The sequence below is a fragment of the Spea bombifrons genome, chromosome 5, assembly GCF_027358695.1.
Source record: "Spea bombifrons isolate aSpeBom1 chromosome 5, aSpeBom1.2.pri, whole genome shotgun sequence".
Lineage (NCBI taxonomy): Eukaryota > Metazoa > Chordata > Amphibia > Anura > Pelobatidae > Spea > Spea bombifrons.
The window spans coordinates 101,323,193-101,345,185 of record NC_071091.1 but is presented as its reverse complement, the minus strand read 5'-3'; the positions used below and the strand labels follow the sequence as shown (position 1 = coordinate 101,345,185).

General features: G+C 39.6%; 1 protein-coding gene across 1 annotated transcript in view; it reads left to right on the top strand.

Moving 5' to 3' along the window:
• SNTB1 (syntrophin beta 1) overlaps window positions 1–21,050 on the top strand; it is a 69,156-nt gene extending 48,106 nt beyond the window's left edge. The window contains exons 4-7 of the mRNA XM_053466354.1: window positions 4,480–4,619; window positions 16,902–17,098; window positions 19,559–19,749; window positions 20,457–21,050. Coding sequence (XP_053322329.1) covers window positions 4,480–4,619; window positions 16,902–17,098; window positions 19,559–19,749; window positions 20,457–20,549 — 621 coding nt within the window. The 3' untranslated portion in view covers window positions 20,550–21,050. The remainder of the gene's footprint in view (window positions 1–4,479; window positions 4,620–16,901; window positions 17,099–19,558; window positions 19,750–20,456) is intronic.
• The last annotated feature ends 943 nt before the right edge of the window (window positions 21,051–21,993 follow it).

Here is a 21,993-nt window from a genome sequence, read left to right as displayed (position 1 = left end):
CTAAGATCCAGATCCCCCGCAGCGATGCAGGGGACCTGGATCCTCCTGTGTTATGCCCCCCCCCAACTTACCGGTGCTTCTGAGTCCCCGGTGCTTAGTCCGGGCAGCATGTAGAGTACCCCGTGATCTCTGACAGCCGGGGAAGGTCTGCGCGATGGATGCAGACAACCCCCGCTACTAACCGCACCTCCTCCCGGCTGCAGCGGAAGTTGTCTACGCGTATCGCTCAGAGCGTCCTATATGCCACTCTGCCTTTTAACCCCCTAAATGCCAGAGAGGCATATAGGGGTATAAGGCCATTCTGGAGGAAGAGGGGCACATAGGGGGTCAAAAGGCATATCATGGGGCACAGTGGCATTTAGAGGGTTAAAAGGCATATCATAGCTTTTATTAAAAAAAAAATGTTCACATAGTTTAGATGAATTAACATTTACTGGTAAAACTTTTTTCCTATAGGGTCGTCTTATATTCAGGCTTTTTCTTTTTTCATAAATTAATATTCAGATTTTGGGGGGTCGTCTTATAATTGAGCAAATCTGCAAATCTGCCAATCTAACTATAGATATACAAAAAAAATAATGTAATCTAATAATATAGCAATAACCCTATGCTAGATTTAAAAAAATGAAAAAGAGAAGTCCCAAGGAGGATTTTGCTCCAGGAATTTTTCTCCTGTAGAAAAATTGACCTTGAATTCCTAATTAAAAAAAAAAAATTCAAAATAAAATAAGTACTTAAATTGCTATGAAATTAAACTACATGACGCTCCCATGAAAAAATATTATTTTTGTCTTTGTAGATTCCCTGTAATGTGGTTACTGAGAGGAAGCACCTGCTACTTTTACACTTGGAAACAAAAATAACCCATATCGGGTCTGGTCAGCTGAATAATATTTTATATAATGTTTCAGTTTTTTTTTATTTTTTTTTACAAACCAGTGTGAGGATTGAGAACTACTACGTTTTCAGCCACTTTAGAAGAATTTTCGTTGCTAAGGGACTTTAAATATTTAGGGAACTTGGACGGCATCCAGAACTTTTTTTTTTTTTAAGAAAAGCCAGATAGAAACATTGCATAAATAAAGAGTAATGCACAATGCTTATAGAACCGGTCCGTGGCTGCGGCTTGTACGCCAACCCATTCTGAATCAGTCATGCATTTGTGGGTTACTAGTGTTTCCCATAACCCCTTCTGCTTAACCCATTCATAGAGAAGACTGCACTTTGCTACGGAGCCCATGGGAAATGTACCGACAAAAAATACCTTTCTTTAAATAACTTCTCAATGCTATCCGTTTCCTTAAAGGGGGGGGGTCTGTTGTGTATTTTAAAATGATGTCATCACCCCTAGACTCAACAATTTGTGTTTTTCACAGCTGATGTTACATTTTACCTACTTTGTCCCCCCTTTACAGTGAAAGTAAAACAAAACAAAAAGTATGCAAATACACAGGTTAAATGATCTTAAATGTTCAATATACAATAAAAAAGGGATGTTTTGCCTTCTTTTGGATCAAGAATAGGAAGTTAAGTTAGAAGGGTTGAACTTGATGGACTTAGGTCTTTTTTTTCAACCTTATGTACTATGTAACTATGTAACAAAGGTAGAATATGTAACCCCGAATGGCACAGTCCTCTATAGTGTTAGAGGAACATTTGGGGAGATAACTGGTCCATTGAGCAGTGGCTACAAGCCACAGGGGCAATGAGCTCCCTGTTATTTGGCAGAATATGATGCCACTGGGGACGGCTCCGGTGTATAGGAGCCCTAAGTGAAAATTCTTAGCAGACACGAGCCATGGATGTAACAGTTAAAGAACTTAAGGATCACAACACATAAATTCAGGTTTGTTTTAAGAATATATTTTTGTGATGTAACACCGTGGTGCGTCTGTTACACATCTCACCTCCCTCAGCGCTGTACAATGGAGGGGGTGAGATGTATAGCAGATGTATGATGAGTAGAAAATTCTTCTTTACAGAGCGGGTGATAGATTACTGGAAACAGTAGAGACAGACACTGTTAAAGCATCCAAGACAGCTTGGGATGTGCAATCCTAAAAAAAAGTAGAACATAATTCCAAAAGAGATGACTACAGGTGCCAGTTTTTCTGCCGTCACAATGTATGTATATGGTTTACTTAATAACTACATATTAAAAGAACAGTCTAGTACCAAAAGTTATTTTTTACAACTTAATTCATATTTTCAGACAATTTTTCATGGATTCCATTGCATTTTAATGCATGCAAATTGGTGCATGGATCTAAAGATCTATGACTAGTTCCCTGTTTTGTGTTTTCCTAGGGCGATGTTGGGGATTCTTTAAAAAAAAAAGCAATATTTCTAAGTCCCCTGCTTCTGGATCACAATGTCATCTATGAAGCCATCAACCCTATGTAGGGTTGAAAGGGTAATGTCCAACTATCTTCTGCTTAGCTATGCTAAACATTGGAAGAAGGCTAACATCTACAGCAGATGACACATGGAGGACCATGGAGAAATCCTAGATCTTTGGCACCCAACTGATTGTAAAAAAGACTTCCCAACTTGAAAGAGAGAACCTAAAATGAAGTAAAACCAAGCCTTTCCTCCATAACACTGGGTTTTCGCTGCCGATCGACTACTATGGTGGTGATTCTATATGAATGGATCTCCTTATGAGTATCCAGCTGATTGGCACATTATTCAGAACATCACGTAAATGATGGATATTCAGAGACAAAAACAAAGCAGAACTACATAGAACTGATGAAAAGAACCGGCTACATTACACATTTCACCTGTTCTTCTTCCCTAAATACCCAGTCTCTCGTGCCCAGATTATTTGAATGGCGTATAAATGGTGTATAATCAAAAGTGCAATCGCCGTGAATGTAATATCAGTTTGTCTTGGTTAACAGAAACCTTAATAGGAAACGGAATGGGAGTTCTGAAAACATTTGTTATCACTGAATACATCTTTTCTTTATTATTTAAACCCTTTGTACCTCTAACATGAATCTAGTTTCTTTCATATATCCCTTTCTTCCCAAACCATGCAATTACTTGCTCCCGTACGTCTCATAAAACAAATATAATTAGTACCTGCCTCTCGATTATAGCTGTGAAATTGGTGTACTCGAAATAACAGAGCTGAAGTCATTGTTATGAAGGAAAAAAAAAATTGCAGTACCCGACACCTTGCTTTCAAACGCCAGGGATATAAACGAGAGAGATTGGGTTATTGTAAAAGAAAAAGGTGACGAGTGAATGGGAACAGTCTGATATAAAGACAACGAGGCTCCATTTACATCTACGGAAGCAATGACGGCAAAATGAGATTTCTTCAAATGAGTAACCTAAATGACGGAAACTGCTTAATGATACGGACCACTGAAATGAATAAAGCAGATACAATTGTATACTGGGTATCAGAGTAAGGAAAGGAGTGTACTTGCTTAAGTACATCTTCCCTTATCTAATTTTGTGATTTCTCTCCAAAAAATGTAATATTAACCTCTAAAAAAAACAGCTTCCCAACATCCCCAAAATAGTCAACTATCCTCTGTCCAATTCCGCTTTTTGACCAATAATAGTATTCCCGGTATGACATACAGTATAAGTTACTTAATGTTTAACCCTCGAAAGAACAGTCTATCCCAACCATACTGTCCGGGAAGAAATGCATCTATACACACAGAAATTTATACTTTACATCCATCAAGTAGACAATTATGTCCCTTATTTTATAATCTGCGGTACATAAAAGTCTGGAGTCACATTTTCTTGTTTTTTTAAAAAAAAGCACTTTTTGTCCATTAAATGAACACGAAATTGATCGTTGTTAACGTTGTAAATGGCTATTGTAGCTGGAAACGGCTGATTTTTAATGGAATATCTTCATAAGTGTACAGAGGTCCTTTATCACTCCCATCACTCCTGTGTTCCAATGGCCCTTTATCACTCCCATCACTCCTTTATCACTCCCATCACTCCTGTATGCCAACGGCCCTTTATCACTCCCATCAATCCTGTGTTCCAACGGCCCTTTATCACTCCCATCACTCCTGTGTTCCAACGGCCCTTTATCACTCCCATCACTCCTGTGTTCCAATGGCCCTTTATCACTCCCATCACTCCTGTGTTCCAATGGCCCTTTATCACTCCCATCACTCCTGTGTTCCAATGGCACCTTGGGTTCACTGATCCAAGTTTAAGGCTAAAAGGCTAACTGGTGGTTAGAAAACCCTTTTGCAATTATGTGACACCTAGGAATGTCCTTATTTTCCATGAAAATAGCTAAATGACTGTTCACATGGAACCCTTCTCCACTTCGGCCTTCAAAGTTCTCGTTTGAATATTTGCAACTACCACCAAACTTTTGAACGGTTATACACAAACTGGAAGACTCTACTTTAGCATACTGCACCACGTATGTTAATTTCGCAAGCCCACTGTCTTCTTCTAAGATAATTAACAATTCTTATTCTTTTTTAGGTTACGGGTGAAAATGACAAGCAGTGGAAACCTGTTCTGGTTGTGTTAACCGAGAAGGACCTGCTAATGTATGACAGTATGCCTCGAATGAAGGAGTTATGGTACAGTCCTGTGCACAGCTACCCACTTATTGCCACCAGGTATATTACAATCTCTCAAATTTGCTAGTAAATATCACGAACGCGGTATTTTTATGTGTATAATCTGTGATGAACATGTTCGTCTTTGCCTCTGAAGGAAGAGTGTGAATATGAACCCTGTGGTCTATAGTCATTGATTAATGGAGCTCATGGTGGACCTGTAATTGGCATTGGTGTGGAGACAAAATATGAAATGTTCTTCCTGTATGTATCCCAGAATGCAATATGCATAAATTAATATCTTATTTTTTAAGATTTTTCAACACAGACCTCCACTGCAGCTTCCATGTGGCCACCTCACAGCATTCTGAAGCTGAATGCCGCTAGGTGGCCCTTTGGGTAGGGTTGGCGCATTATGGTCCATCCCCACCTGTCCTCCAGCCACATCCCCTAACACGTGTGGACCCCTGAACTCTTGGGGTTACAGTATGATATGGTAAAATTTTTAAGTACACCATATGAAGGCTTGTGATCTTAACTTTCCAATTGTGCGACTATGGGCACAGTGGCCACCCGGGACTCCCCTCCCTCCGGTCAGCTGCATGCTGAGATAGGAAAGTAAAAAAAAAAATTAACTTTTTTTTTTTTTGTTAATACCCATGTCCAGTTTATTCTGTAGATAACAGACATTTTCATTTAAAATACGCTTTTAAATGAATGATCCCCATTTTTCAGACAACCACATGTAGAAAAACGAAGTTTCGTTTCCTACCTTATTCAAGGGCAGTGTATTCACCTCTCCCCCCTATCGACTATTTCCATATATCTTGTTTTTCCCCAGTGACAGTAATAGACTTCCTTCCTCGCAGCTGCTCCAAATGTTTATGGTTTTGATGTGTGACGTGTTTTTGGAAAAATAATGCTATCAAAATACATATCCTAGACAAAATAGGATATTTGGTTAATAATAGACCCACCAGCTCCCTGTTTATTTAGTACTCTATAGTCAACAAAATTATAGAGAAAACTGCTAATTATGAGAAAAAAAAGTTTATCCTATTTGGCTGCATAATGGTATTTATCAATGTATGTAAGCTGATATAAAATGGGGGATGGTGTCCGGTATTGATGACCTAATAGATGATCTTTAGAATAGGCATTGATTTTTCTGGTCTTGCCAATGAGATGGGAACAGTTTATGATGTCATAGTAACATGGCAGTTTTTGGTCATGCATGGAATAGAGGAGAAGAGAGGTTTCTGCTGGAAGAGCCATAGACCTCCCGGCTAGTCCCTAGACCACCGGGAACATACGCTGCAGACAGTATAGTATATCAGTACGTTTTGAAATATTAAATTTTGTTCGGGAAGGAATTGTCTAAAACTTTTCAGATATTTTTCCAGAAGGGGTTTGTGACTAATCGTGTCTTTAAACTTAGTATTGTTATTGCCTGGACTGAGTGATGGAACTCCAGTGTTTCATGTTGGAACTCAACATACAGCACCATCTGTATCAATCGGCGTGTCAGAGTCCATTGAACCTTGCCAATGTTCCACTAATGGGTTTAAAAAAAGATTACAATTTCACGTTCTCCTTTCAAATGTCATCACTTTTCATCTGCTCACGCCAGCTATTCTCCATTCCAAGAATTTTCCTACCAGCATGTAATCTAACAGTCCATTTTGCATGGCAGTAGTTATGAAACTGCTACCATACATCTGTCAACAGGCATTTCTTCTACGATATACAAACAGTATGAATCCATGCCTAGGAACTTTTAACATGAGCTCCACTTTAGGTCATCAAACAGCTAGACTGTTCTCAAACTGCATGGTAGGTCAACCCTATTCATTTTAATTATTATCAAGCGAGTCTTCAAAAATATCCATTACTTGGTCAGATGTGGTCCTCCTTGGACTATCAGTTAAGAAAGAGGTCCATCAGTATCTACATTAGAAACCCCCAATGGCGCTGAGTCAACTTAGGGTAAAATATGCATATTCTTACCTGGGGTAACCAACTGGCAGATCTGTTGCACTCGCTTGATGCCCTCAGATCACCCAACCATAGGCTAACGGAACATCCGGTGATGTTTTTTACTTCTCTGCTTTTTATATTTCCTTCCTCATTACAAAAAAACATTAAATGTAACATCTTTTGCAGTAAACATTGTGTCAGGTTAATTTTTTACAATATTACCAGTCCGAATACCCACTGGGTTGCTTACATTTATCTTCATATAATATTTAATTCAGTATGTTTATTAAAAGTTAACTGAAAAGCAAGTTTTTTGTATTCATTTGAATGTTCCATTGAAGAATTCAGAATCTTTCTGATTACTTGCTGTGTTTAAATATTATTTTCATCTCCAAGGAACGGTGAGGATATATTTCTAATTCAGAAATCTATCTCATGGAAATTGTTATACTGCTTAGTCTGCAAAAACAAAAAAGCTTCTAGAGGATTTGTGTTCGGAGTTGCTGTTTTTTTTACATTGTGCAAGTTTCTCAGTCTTTTTACTAAGAGCGAGGGTAGTACTCCAGTGCCGGAGGGGGGACTTTGCCATTTGTTGTGAGAACTGCAAGAGTCTTGAAGCCTGAGGTGCCTTCAGTCAACGGAAGGCTTAGTCTCACCTGGCAGGTACACTGGAGGACTTTCTTCTTCCAGATACAAATCACTTCTTCTTCCTTGGCCTTTGACTGGGGTCATTTTTTTAATGGAAACTCCCTCAATTAATTACATCACTAGAACCAAATGAAAACAAGTTTCAAATATTGTGCTGATTTCTGTTGTAAAGCAGTTCAAGTTCTAGTGTATGTGTTCTAACTTTGTTTTCATGGCCCAGTCTACTGGACAAGCACTCCTTCTCATACTGACTTTGGGGAATCGATAGAATGTTTTAGTCTTAATCACCCAAAAGGACCATCTATTGTACCTCTTGAAATACTGTGGAGGGACAAACTATTTTACCATTGTCATTGGCGATGTATTTACCTTCTGCGGAGCCCAGGGCCCAACTTAAAGCAGCGCCCCCAGCTGCCCCCTTCCTCATCGGCACTGCCTTAAAAGCTGCGCCGTGCCTTTAAGACACAGAGCGCATGTATATGACATCATATCCCTGCAGACTGTTTAAATGTTTCTGTCACTTCTCTTTCTCATCTTTCCTCCTTTCTATACATATTGAGACCCCTTAGGCTTTCCTGCAAACCATTCACCATTTTAGTTTTGGTTTTTGTCACATTTTATCCTTTTTTAACTTCAAAAGTGTATTCCTGGGTGTTTTATTTGGGTGGTGTTTTTTTTCGCCCACCATCTCCCTCTCTTGTAGTGTTCAGCTTACCAACTCTAGCGGCAGGCCAGTTGAGCACAAAAGGTATGATTGCAGGGTCAGGGCCGGTCCTAGACCAAGTGGAACCCAAGGCAAGAATATTCCCTTGCCCCCTCATTCTTTTACATAGATGATAATATTTTAAAGCCTCCCAGAATCAAGCAGCGAAGACGCTATACAGAGTAGGGTACAGAGCAATTATTTCGTGTCCGGGGGCAGCAGAGCCAGGTACACATGGTGCATCACACCCCGGCTTTGCCCCTGGGCAGGGTAAAAGGGAACCCTGGGGGAGATATTCCTGGTTCCTCCAAGAAATGAACCTATGGCTGCCCTATTCCTCAAGGTTACAGCTAAACAAATAATACTCACTTCACCAGCATGCGTTTGGCAAAGAGCAGCCACAGTGTGTGGCACCTACAACCTTTTAAAAATATTTATGCAAAAATAAAAAATTCTGTGTATGAACTTACATTATGCTGCATTGCGATTCAACGAGACTGGCCTTCAACATATGGAGTTTACAGGGTTTTAAATGTCCGGTTGCAAACATACAAATGTATAGTTTATATTTGTTAACTCATTTGGGGCTCGTCGGACACCTAAAAATATTTTCATTAATCCTAAAATGTGAAAAAAATCCATACTTATTGTCACAGATGAAAACCACATTTATTGTATTATTTTTTAAGCTAGCGCAATGTTTCATCTTTTGTCAAGGTTTATACGTAAAGGAGATAAATAATAACTAGGCTTTTCAAGTTTTTTTTTTCTTTTTGTTATGAAAATCAAAACATTAAAGGAAGTGCATAATATTACCCGGGGCTTTTTTCGTGAAAATAAGAAAGTAAGTGTCGTCTGAAAGAACCATTATTTTTCCGCCGACATTCTCCTGCTTCCAATTACCAGTGCCCAAAAAAATCTCATTTCCCAAAGAATACCATTGAGAAATGGCTGATTGAGAAATGGCTGATTGCTAAACAAAGGAGAACGCACACACACCGCCGTATGTATGGTACAATAATGAATGATGCAAATCCTAGGTTTTACAATCAAGTCCCGTGACATCTGAAGTCATTTAAGGACATTTACACCATTTGTATATTAATCAAAAACATTTTTGACAGATCTGTTGGTTTTCTTCTCTGGTTAAGCAAAACATAAGTGTCCTATATGTTCGCTAGCAGTAAGGATAATATTGAAAACATTGTAAGTAGGACAAAAGTGAAAAGGAGACATATAGTGACCGTCCGAGTGGGGCCAGACAGAGTAAGATGGGAACCAGTGGCTTATTCTCGACCTTGCCCAGGTGAACAGATATGAAGTTCTGGGATATGATGTCATGCCCAGTAATTTACACATGAAGACACAGAGGAGGACATAGACTGGTGTGGATTAGCAGTTTTGCGACAGGACAATTAGTTTAGGCCAGAATATGTTGCTGGCCACAACACTAGCACATATAGCAAGACCACATCATCTGTGAACTGATATCACAGGGAGATGGACCTTCAGTAAAAGGCAGAGCGTAAGACTCCCTTGTAGGTGTTGGGCCTTCATCTTGGTTGCTGTCTTCAAGATAGGTCTCTCATGCCCCTCTCACCCTTACCTGCTCTCCCCAGTTGTCCTCCAACACTGATTTCCTTCCAAAAGCAGAGTAGGCCGAAGCCGCGGTCTGTAGTAGCGGCATCTACCCATGATCACGGTAGCGTGGTAGGCCAAAACCGTGGCCTAAAGTTCCAGCAAACCCCAGGGAGGACCAGGTGTTGCCCAGACATCAGCATAATGTTGTTCACCTGTGGAGGGGAGGTAAAGCCTGACTCCACCATCAGCTATCCACTAATAATGTTCACACACAGAAACAGTGAACCAGGTGCTGTGGAATCCTCTCTGACAACCAATCCAGCGAGGAGCTTGTTCAGCACAGGGGAGGAGTAGATACCTGCAGCACTATAAAAACCCCTCAGACTGTGACCACTTTACTCCAGTGTTCCAGAACTTTGCTTCCTGTTTGTCCTTGGACTCCAGATTCCTGTTCTTCTCTGCTCGCCTTGCTACAGACCCTCTATTGGATTCTCCGTTACTTGACCTTTGGCTTTCCTATTAGACTACCCTGCTTGTCTGTTTCCTGACCCTAGCTTTGAATACTACTGGACCGTTCCTGGCGTTGTTTTGGACTATCCTCTGCTCTTACGCTCCAAACCCAATCCTGACAAGGTCTGACAAAGAAGACTGGTCCATGCATAACTCTACATGCACAATTCCAATAATCTATGGAGCCAACTCACTAATTATTTTTGCAGAAAGAACAATCAGCAACTTAACAATGGAAGAGAGGTGACAATGTGGAGGAGAACAAGAAGTTCAGATGGCTGCCCCTATGTTATACGCATAAGGGGTTTCCAATTAAAAAAAATATATTTTTTTTAAACTGTAAACACCATTACATAGGTTCATTGAATGTGTTGATCTGTAAAATGTAGCATTTGAGAAAAATGGCAGATCCAATTTCGGGACAACAACAAAACAGGAAATTCTGCCTGATTAAATAACTATTATGCTTTTTTAAGTATTTTTTTAATGGAGCTCACACAGCATTGAAAATAAGATTTTTTCCCCATTTTCTGTACAGTTGAATAGCAGAAATAATGAGTCGGAGCTGGCGTGTCCCGTTAGTGTAGGGTTATCAGCTCACAAGCAGCTAGTACGGCAGTCAAAAACGGCAGAATACCAAATGAGACAAGTTCACCGGGGTCATCTGTCTTTGTCGCTGCTATAAAAGCAAAACGGGGAATCGGATTTTTCGAACGTTTTTTTCTAGCTGTAAAAACAAAATGGCAAACCGGATCAAAGCAGTTCTTCGGAAACGGACACTAAAGGATCTGTTAGAAAATGTTAACTTCAATTTGGTTGCGTGGCTTTGCCTTTGTTTAAGAAACAAGAAGATGCTTACATTCTATGAATCAGCCAGAGACGCGGGTAAAAGATAAATAAGTACAAGGAATAAACAAATGTCATTAGATGTATATATATAATGTATTGCATACGTAAGCATATCATATTATTTATTATTATTAAACAATGAATTTGGGCATTTTAAATGACACATTTAATCAGGTATGGCAATCCTTGCTCTCCAGAGCTTACAATCTAATCATATATACTGAAACTAGGCAGTAATATTAGGGGTAAACTCACTAAGATATGGGTTATGGGATGGAACCCCATCTATAGTTTATCATATTATCCAAACATATACGCAAGAGGTCATGGGCAGGAAAGAGGGGGGCACCGAGAATTAATAAAGGGCCTGGAAAACTTGCCAACTCACATAACCTTGATCACAGGTTTTACACTTGCCTGAGTTTACATTGAGTTGACAGCAGCTGAGTGTTCGACTTGCTGAGTTTTAGTTACTAACCGTCTACTTAACCCTTAACAACTAAGGGCTGAGCGAACGGCCCTGTGTAAAAAAAAAATGCGTTTTTCTTCTGCAAGACTTACTCTTTGTGAAATAATGCACCATTTGGTAATCTTTCGCTAGAGCTCCTGGGGTAACGCCGACATCTGTGGAAGCGGCACAAAATATTTAATATTGGCTTTCTGATGCACACAGTAATTCTATTGACATTCTGAAATCTGGAACATAATGTTACTGACTGTAGAAACTGGGCAGAAACTTTTTTTTCTTTTCCATGAAAGTTTCTGCAGAGTGGAAAGTGCATTTTTTTCTCCATTTTTAGAATATGAAGAAAAATGGCGCAGTTTATGTAAATGTAAAATAATAATAATAATAATAATGTAAGGAAGATACTTTTCTGAGAGCGCGATAGATCAGTGCATCAGTCTTCGTGTCGATGTTGTAAAGGTTATTGGAATTTAAACATGTATAGGGTACAAGATCGGGGGGGCCAAAAACAAGAGTTCAGAGTTTTTTATAACGGGAAAAATGGGCAAACTAGATAAATGGTAAAATGTTGACTATTAATATCTTTTGCATTCGTCAAAGAATACAAAATGCTTTCATATTTAAATCTCTCAAACAATTTAATTTGACATTTAGCCTGATGATTTATAAATTACACCACAAATCCTATTAGAATACTGTAATTAATGTAATTAGGCAGAAAATATTTTCTTTCTTTTTTTTTAATTAGCAGACTGAGTGATGGTGTTCTAAAACATATACAAACATGCTGTGCTACCTGTAGAATAATACAGAGTTTGCTGTGTTCCATGAATTCCATTAAAAATTATTACGTTTTGGTTTGTTTATTACATTCCCCCTTTTCTGTGGCCTGAGTTGATTTTTCTTCTTTGGAAAAAGCCAAATTTATGTTTCTAATAATGTAAGAAACCTTTGTACTCGGCATCCTGGAAAGGAATGGTTCTCCTGATTATTTTCTACAGTTTTTTTTTTGTTTTTTTTTTATCTTTTATCAATTTTTGTGTGCATGTTTTTTTCCCTGTACACTACTTATTTATTTGGGGGAAAAAATGAAACCACAATATAAATATTCCTTATTTTTATATTAATATTTTATGCCTGTTAATCTACTCCGTATGTTTTTTTTCATCTGCGGACGCTAAAGAAAGATTACATTAATTCCTGATCGTCATTGAAAGATTTGTGTGCCTGAAAGCTGATAGGTACGTCAACATAAATCACCAAATGAAATAGAAGAATTGTATTAAACAAAAAAAAAGCTTTGGGGGGAGAAAATTAGGGGAGATTTTTTTATTTCCGACATAAAATGTCACTGAGAATCAGTATGTGATTTGTCAGCATGGACGTGTATGAAAAGCTTAAAGGGACAGTTTAATCCCTATGACGCCCCGCTATAGAACAATGCGTACCAAGTACTCTGTGAGTAACCCTCGGTGAGTACTTCAATATGCACTTACCTGGCATAGAAGAGGCTCCCCTGCTCCAGAAGCTCTCCTCCTCCATAGTCCCGCTATTCTTACTTCTGATTGGCTGCTTGATTACAATGGGAGCACTTCCACGAATATGCACAAGGATCTGAACACCATTCACCATACCAGTGCTGGAGATCACTAAAGGTGAGTATATCGTGTGCATTGAGATGTGTTTGGCCAAACACGTCTCCTCCACGGCATCTGGCTGGGGGTTGGATTCTCCAGAACCCCCCCCCATGTATTTAAAAAAGAACAACATGAAAATTTAAAGGGACCATGCGCGCATTAAAGTGCACATGATGGCTGGAATGTCCCTTTAATAGATTATGTTATGAGACAATAAAAGAGAATAAAAATACATACTTCATGCTACTTTTGTACATTGTGTCACAAATAAAGCTTCAGCGTCCTCTAGAAGAACAAGCTAACCATTATCTTTTTTTAATTAAATGAAATAAACTGGTGGTTATCATTTATAAATAAATCATTCTCTTCCTGTCGCGGTGCACATTTTCCACCCCTGTGTATATATATATATACCCAACGGGGTACTTAGGAAGAATTTATGGGGTCAACATTCACACAAAGAAATAAACTCTTTTAGAGTATTTTGGGAGAAATGTTAATACTAAACATGTTTTGCTTAAATTATTTTCTGGGAAAATATTTATCACTATTTGTAAAATCTTTTAAACTGTGCTATGTAAAAAAAAGTATTATGTGATTGCAATAAAAGCCTGGACAGCCTCATCTGTAAGTAGATATTAAAAAATGTTGGGTTTCGTTGGCGTAACTACAGGGGGCCATTGCCACCCCTTGTCCCTGTCACCTCGTACTGCTTCAAAATGGCTTAGGAAGGACCCTTTCCAAACTATTTTGAACCATCAATGGAAACAGGAACGTATCTAGGTCATGTTATACGGATGAAACCAGCTGAACACTGTGCGAGCAGCTGGAGAAAAACCAGCAGGGGCGGGAGGGAGGTGGGATGTATGTTTGTGTATATGTATGTATGTAAGCATGGATGTGTAATTGTGTGTGAGTATGGATGTGTAATTGTGTGTGTGTGTGAGCATGGATGTGTAATTGTGTGTGTGTGTGAGCATGGATGTGTAATTGTGTGTGTGTATGTGTGAGCATGTATGTGTAAGTGGGGTGAGATGGAGTGTGTGATAGAATAAATGTGTATGTGTGTGTTAGTGAGTATGAGTAAGTGTCTGTCATTTGTGTAAGTGTGTTTACATATGTGTGTCAGAGTGTATGTTGGAAGGCACAGACAAGTTGCACCAGGCCCCGTGTTGGGCTTCTTGAGACCCTCTAACAAATCCACATCCTGACTAGTAAAATCTAATACAGCTCTGGAAAGTTTGAAAGAGTGCAGGGCCGGACTGGCCCACCGGGATACCGGGAAATTTCCCGGTGGGCTGGTCGGTCCGTGGGCGCGGGGGCGGCCGCCAGATCAACACTCAAAACAGCCGCTAAGCGGCTGCAAGTGGGATTGAAAGCGGTAGCCGGGCCGCCTTCTTCGGCCGCCTGCGCCTAACGAAGTTAAAGGGGCTGGCGTGCTGCCCAATTGCCGTACCTCAGCACTTCCTCCCACGTCTTAAAAGGGGTGGGACGAAGAGCTGATGCACGGCTATTGGGCGGTACGGTGGCTGCACGCCTGCCCCTTTAATTTCATGAATGCCGGCCTCCACCCGCTGCCCTCAACAGACACCAGGGAGTTTGAAGCAGTGGTAAGTTGGGGGGGAGTGTTATATGGGGGTTAAAAGGCTTTTCTGAAGGTAGAATGCCCCATGATATGGCTTTTAACCCCCTTTATGCCACTCTGCGTCTAGAAATGCCTTTTAACTCCCTATATGCCACTCTGCCTCCAGAAATGCCTTATACCCCCTATATGCCACTCTGTCCCATGATATGCCTTTCAACCCCCTATATGCCAGAGTGGCATATAGGGGTATAAGGCATTTCTGGAGGCAGAGTGGCATATAGGAGTATAAGGCCTTTCTGGAGGCAGAGTGGCATATAGGGGGTTAAAAGGCATTTCTAGAGGCAGAGTGGCATAAAGGGGGTTTTATAGTTATTTGTACGGCAAATAGTGTGACTCAGGTATGTATAAGGGGTGCGTGTGGGTAAAAGAGCTCGACCGCGAGATAAACTATATGGGGCTGCTTTTCATTCCCAGTCCGGCCCTGTGAGAGTGGCTTCTAATATGTTGTCTTCAGGATCATTCTACTGTATAGCCCAACAATTCAAATCCTTTGCCAGCCGAACATGAATAATTACTGATAAGTAATGATTTTAAAACCAATTCAGATAACTGAGGATGTTGTAGTTCTAAGACCTCTATATTTTATTAAGATCATTTTGAGCAGTTTCCCTTTAACTTTTCTGCAAGTTTTTTTTAATAAATATGAAAAACATAATTTTTATTCTAGTAATTAGCTGTATTTCACAATGACTGCAACCAGCTGGAACCACCAATATTTAGTAACACAAAAACACAGACGTTGTGAAACAGCAGGATCATTCTAAACAGCCGGACCTTGTGAAATTTAGAGGCAGAAGCCGGACGGAGCCTGATTCAGTAACCATCTTATCACCCGGAAACATAGATTCATTCACCCGCCTAAACCTTAGTTAGATTTAACAGAAGTGAACAATGCATGGGTTGCCATTCACAACCAAATTCACTTTAATTAAAATTGCTAAAAAATGCTAAAAAAACACTACAATTAAACCAACACCACCTTAGAAATTCTGTGGAGTGTACTAAAATTTAGCAAATCTTAAATTGCTATTTTTTTGTTAGGTATTGTAAAAAAAAAAAAAAAACTTCTAAACTAAAGACAGGTCTGAACTTATATCACCCACCATATAACAGTTACATTAACACACAACACATGCACCCCAAATCTTAACACACTTTTAACACATACTGGACTTTGTGCCAAGTGTTGCTGGTGTGATCCTTTTGCTTTCAAGCCTTGGCACAATCCACCTCTTCCTTATAACAATCATTTTTTTTTTCTTTAGTCCTTAATTGATTTCTAGGATGTTTGCCAGCGATTCCTTGTAAAGGTGATGCGAAGTTACCATATTATTACAAACCTTTATTGGACAACTTGCTACAATGTTTTCTTGATAGAACTCTAGCACAAAGTCAATCTTCTTAACTGGTGAAAGCCCGCTTGCCTTTATATAGATACATTGTGGCAGGTTGCTGGCAACCATCCCAGAAATTAGGGCAAAAAAGTAAAAAAAAAAAAAAAAAAAATCTAAAATAAGTTACATTTAAAAAAAAAAAACTTATGTCCTTTTTATATTGATTTTTCTTCTGTTGACTTACTTTGTATTTTGTTAATGAACTATTTTCTGAAAGCGTTCTTACTTTACAGTGCTTTGCACAGTACTATATATCTATATCTGTGTGTGTGTGTGTGTGTGTGTGTGTGTGTGTGTGTGTGTGTGTGTGTGTGTGTGTGTGTGTGTGTGTGTGTGTGTGTGTGTGTGTGTGTGTGTGTGTGTGTGTGTGTGTGTGTGTGTGTGTGTGTGTGTGTGTGTTGAAGTCTGAGTTGTGTAAAGGATCGGCATCTGAATGTAACTATAGGAAAACTCTAAAAATAGACCCTAGTAATGGCCCTTAAAGGGTTAAAAGTTGGCAATTTTATTTTTGTACAGAATTGAATATAATTACATATAATACAGTGCTTTTAAAAATCATGTTTATTGTTGACAATTAGATGCATTTTTCCTTTTTATGTTGGTTAAAGTTCTTGTAGAACTTGAGATCTAAATGCCACCTGGGCAAAAAATGGTTAAGAGGGCACATCCAGGGCGCTTGCATGGCAAACATTCATTTTGAATTAAAGGAAATAATTAAAGAAATCTGTGTTCAGTTGCCTTTTTGGGCAGTATTTCCTCCCCTGACATATATGCAGTGCCACCATCGGTTCGAATAGGACAAGCGAGGAATTAAAACTCTGCTGGGTGGCAGACCCCCAATTTATCTTGGGTTCTACCCATGGTGGCTTCAGCATATGTGAGATATTCTACGCATGGCACAGTTACTCAGTCCGCTGGTGTCTTTATTTCAGACTGGTCCATTCTGGCCCTGGAAAAGGATCTTCGCTGCCGGGCACAGAATTCTCATTTGCCACCCGTACCGGATCCAGACAGGGGATCGAGACCCATCTGTTCCGGGTAGAAACCGGCAGAGACCTCTCACTGTGGACGAGGTACATTGTACAGGGCTGCCACAACTCAGCAGAGCTCATCAAGGAGATCACCACCCGTGAGTAGAAAACCGGCGGAAAGTATTTTTAAAGAACCAAGATTCTGGGGAATGAAAAATATAGCAAAACGTTGCATTTCTCTTATTATGCGATGCAAGTTAATTAATGCAACAAAAAAAATCACCAAGGAAATATCCAAAGGCAAACAACAGAGGAGTAATTGTAGGATCTGCGCAGGTGAGTCAATACGGATACGGGACCTGCCAACAAGACAGATCTCTGCCAAGGCAAACTCCTTGGGTTGTGGAAGTTAACGTCAGCATTCATAAAATCCACGTTAACACTGGAACGCGTGCAGCTTATATAATACATTGCCTTTAAAACTTATGGGGCTTGTTTAATTTTAGTGCTCCAGGGAGTATGCGTTGCTCCTTTATTATAGCGTTAGGACTATCAAATACCGCCCAAGTGGGTTGGCAGCTTTAATTTTCAGATTTGCTATTTTATTCTTATGTGTCTAATAATGCACTTCAAACATAAAAATCCAAAGGTAAAATAAAGTATTTGGGGGTCCGGTGCTGTCAGCGACGAGAGGGGAGAGGGATTATTTCTGAGGGCTTGACAATGTTACAAACTGGCAGAATTGCAACCATGGTGAAGAGTTCAGAGGAGGGCAACTAAACCGGTGAGGGGTTCGCGGGATTAACGTAAGCAGGAAAAAAGTAGGAGATCTCAGTATGCGTAGGAGAGAAGAGAGGGGACGTGAGACATTTTTAAATGGAAAACACGCATTTTTTACATCCTCAACTTCATTCATTCATTTAGGGACAGCCTGGTTTATGTATTTGTTAACCTATAGGGTTAACTTTTGTTAAGGAGAAGCTACAGCTCTCCACTACCCTCTGCTGTCTAACTGAAGCAGCCAATCACTAGCAAGAAACACATCCGAGTGGGAGATCTGATTAGACTCCATGTGCAGTGGCAAGCGGGAGATGTGTTGGGTTGAACACCTGGGGGGGCACAACGTGGGCTTAGGGGGCATTCCTGGCATTTGCAAGGGACTCAAAATATAATTTTAAAGCAGACACAGCCATCAAATGCTAAACTCACAACCGGTTCCAAAAAACAGATCAATCATTTCCAGTGTGACTCTTCTGGCAGAGAAAGAGCCTTTGAGACGACCTTAATCTGAGTTACTGCTTTGCATTTCAGTTGGGGTAAATAGTGTGACCGTTGTGGTGAAACATAAAGTTCTCGGTGTAATGGAAGTTAGCAGGGGAAATATCACATGCTGATGCTTGTAGAGCCTCGGAGATTGGAAACCCCCCTCCCCCGCGCTTATACTACGTTATATTCATACATGTAGCAGCGGGCATAGACATGTAGAAACGCACGTGTTTCTCACATAACTAACTTGGTAACCATTGGGGAACCACCATGCCCAGGACCTTCTCTGGGTAAACAGATATCACAGTGTTCAACGGCCTTAAAAGACATGATAATTAACAAAGAAACAGCAGAGAATGTGTTTAGACACTAAATTGTGTAAATAAAATACACTATTCCTCATAATACCTTGGTTGCATATGCACAGGCCAAACAGCAATGGAAGAAGTTGTAGTAAAGCCCTGTCCCCAAGCCACACTTCTAACCTCACCTCTATCAGCGCTACGGAATTTATATAAAACAATAAATAATAATAATAATAACATGGGTATTGCTGAAGGTCACTTTACCCCTTTTGGTCCCAGCATAAAAGCGGGTTTTATCTAGTTTTGATTCAATAAACTCACTTTATCTGCAGACCTAGAGGCCGCCATTGTTGTCTTTTGATCTTTTGAGTGACTTTCCCTGCACAAGCACCACATTGAGCTGATTCTTTCTGGCAATGCTGATAAACGATCCTGCCTATGCTGAATTCCTTTTATCCATGATTAAGAGAGTCTCTCTGGGTTATTAAGACTGAGTCATTCCACAGGAGACAGTTTGATAAGGACTCAGGGTGATTGTCTAGTAGATTGGGCTAAGATAACAGCAAGAACACATATACATGAGAAATATGCAGCCGCCTTAACATAAAAAACAATATTTTTTAAAAAAACAATAGTTAATGTACCCAGTAGAAAAGTTAGGGTTAAACAGAGGTGTATAAAATATCAACTGGGCCTACTTTTACAAAAATTACAGGCAGGGCCGGCCTTAGGGGTGTGCGACCTGTGCGGCCGCACAGGGTGCCATGGCAACAGGGGCGCTGTCCGGGACTTAAATTATAACATTGTTTGTTTTTTTGTAACTTTATTTAACACCCTCCATGTTAAATAAAGTTTTTTTTTTAACTTTATTTAACATGGAGGATGTTAAATAAAGTTAAACAAAAAAAAAAACGGTGTAGAAGGGAAATAAAGTGGTGGCTCCTTCTGGAGAGGTAAATTGTCAACCTTCTATAAAAATGAAGCCCAGACTATATAGGTAAATTTGGCAGAATTGCTGATTTTTATTTCTCTTTATGTTCTGTTTAGCCTGTACTTATAAGAATCAGGACTGCCGACTGGTCATAAATTATGACCATGGATTCACGGTAACGGCGGAGTCTGCAGATGGTACTTTTTCGAAGCCACTGGCCCAATATCCATATGAAAAACTTAAGATGTCTTCAGATGACGGGGTTAAAATGCTCTATTTAGACTTTGGAGGCAAAGATGGAGAGATTGTAAGTATTTTATATTTCTGTCCCAGTCTTGCGAGTTCTTTGACTAGCATTTTAGAACAGCCTCTATTTTATTAAAGTATTCTGTCTCTGGGAGGGAGGGTAGTAGACGTGGAAGAGCGGAATAGACTACCGCCAGAAGCGGTAGAGGTTAATACATTGAGGGAAGTTAAACATACATGACGCAGGCGTGAGGTTATCCTTAGAAAAGGTCAGCAACTAAGTAACGTTTAAGGTTTTTCCAGCTGGCAGAAAAAAAGATATTTTTTTTGTAGACCGCGGAATTGTTATTTTTACAGCTCGACGTAAGAAACGACGTATGGGTGGGTTGGGTTACCAGAGGCAGCTGGAAGTTTATAGAAACCCCACCACAAAGACATCTGAAGAAGGGACCTCTGTGGCCCCGAAAGCTTATGTGACATTGTTTTTTATGTTGTGATAAAATCTATCACTTTATGAGTAAAGTCTCCACCTGTAATACAAGTGATTGATTTAATTACAAAATACTAAACCCCCCGGGGATTAAGCAGCTGTTTGATTTTCTAGAATTACTTATTTTAGGTTAGATTACTAGTCTGGTATTGTTGGAAATAGTCATTTTTCAAACTGCTGAACATCAGTGTTTCGGTTTGGGTTCAGCTTTATTAAAGTTTATTTATTTAAGTCTATTGAGTGGATATTAAGACATTTTATGTTTTTTTTTCTCGTAGCAGTTGGATCTTCACTGTTGCCCAAAGCCCATTGTTTTCATCATTCATTCCTTCCTCTCGGCTAAGATTACGAGACTCGGCTTGGTGGCCTGAGGACCATGAGATGGTCTCTGGAGAGAAGATCAGACAGACATCCTTAAACTGTAATAGGCAATAGATAGCATTAGCAAAAAACGACTTTAATTTCAACATCTTCACAGGTCCGGGGAAGAGACGTCAAAAGAAAAGGAAAAAAAACACATAAAAGCATCGTATATTTCATGACTACTTGGAGAAAACCACAAGCCACTTTTGATGATTGACAAAAACCTTTTTTTGTGCTGGCCTTTACATGAAGGACTTGGTTGCCCAAAGAATCTGGCAGTTGTTGGGTTATTCCTTATGGTTGGACTATTCTAGGAGAGATAATAAAGGGGGCAAAGGTTTTATCCCCAGGTTTTAATGACCGACACTACACTGAATCATGGGGTTAAGACATAGCAAGTGATAAATACGAGCATTCTCCTGGAGGTTCACTCTACTGAAATCATCCCGATAACCCTCTTTTTGACCGCAGCCGTTAGAAGCCGTTATACCATAACTCTCATCCTCTGCGTTTTTTTTAATGAAACTGCGTTTGATTGGCAGGTATATCCTCAGAAGTGGTAGCACAAGGACAAAGCCCTCAAATGGTAGACTATCAAGCCAATACCCAGCCGATTATCGCCTTTCTGTTTTACTGCGACGTTTAAAGAGGGGATCCTGATTTAATTTTCTGACTATAAAAGAGGGTCACTTCTAAGGTTTAATCGTTTAATCAGTCTGGTAGAAGCATTGACTTCATCAATGAATACAAACATGGCATGCATGACCTTGGCAAAGGGTATCTGGGCATCACATCATATAAATATTTGAAAATATCTCCCTCTTGGGTTTATTCACTGATGCTGAGGTTCGTAGGAGAATTTCCGAGTTCACTATGCATTATAAAGGGCTGACAACGGGATGCTTATCCTGCACCTGGAAGGGAGCTTGCCCTGCTTAACGCATAGTTACATTGACTTTCCATAAACTCAGCTATTGAACTATGCACAATGCAGGGTAAGCTTAGACCCTGCATGACAACTGGAGTTGACCTTTTATAATGCATAATGGCTTTAGACTATAACTGCCCTGTCCACGAAGGTCTGATCAAAAATATCATTAAACACAAACATATTGTTTAAATAAATAAAACACCCAATGATTTCATGTTTAGCCTTCACACTACCAAGTATTTTAAATTATATTAGAACTTTATAACCCTGTAAATGGTAAATAAGAAGCATTTTTTGGTTACTTCGTTGAGGAGCACAATGTTTCTATGCTGGCCGTCTCTCTGTTCTCTTCTAATCAAAATCTCCCCTGGTTATTTACTGCCGAGAATAACATTGGTACTTTAATTTAAGACAAAATCGAAACTAATAATTATTTTAGTAGTCAAATATTTTAACAGGAAGCTTTGTATCAGATTATAATTGTAATTTTACTGATAGGGATTTTTTTTTTGTTCTTGGTA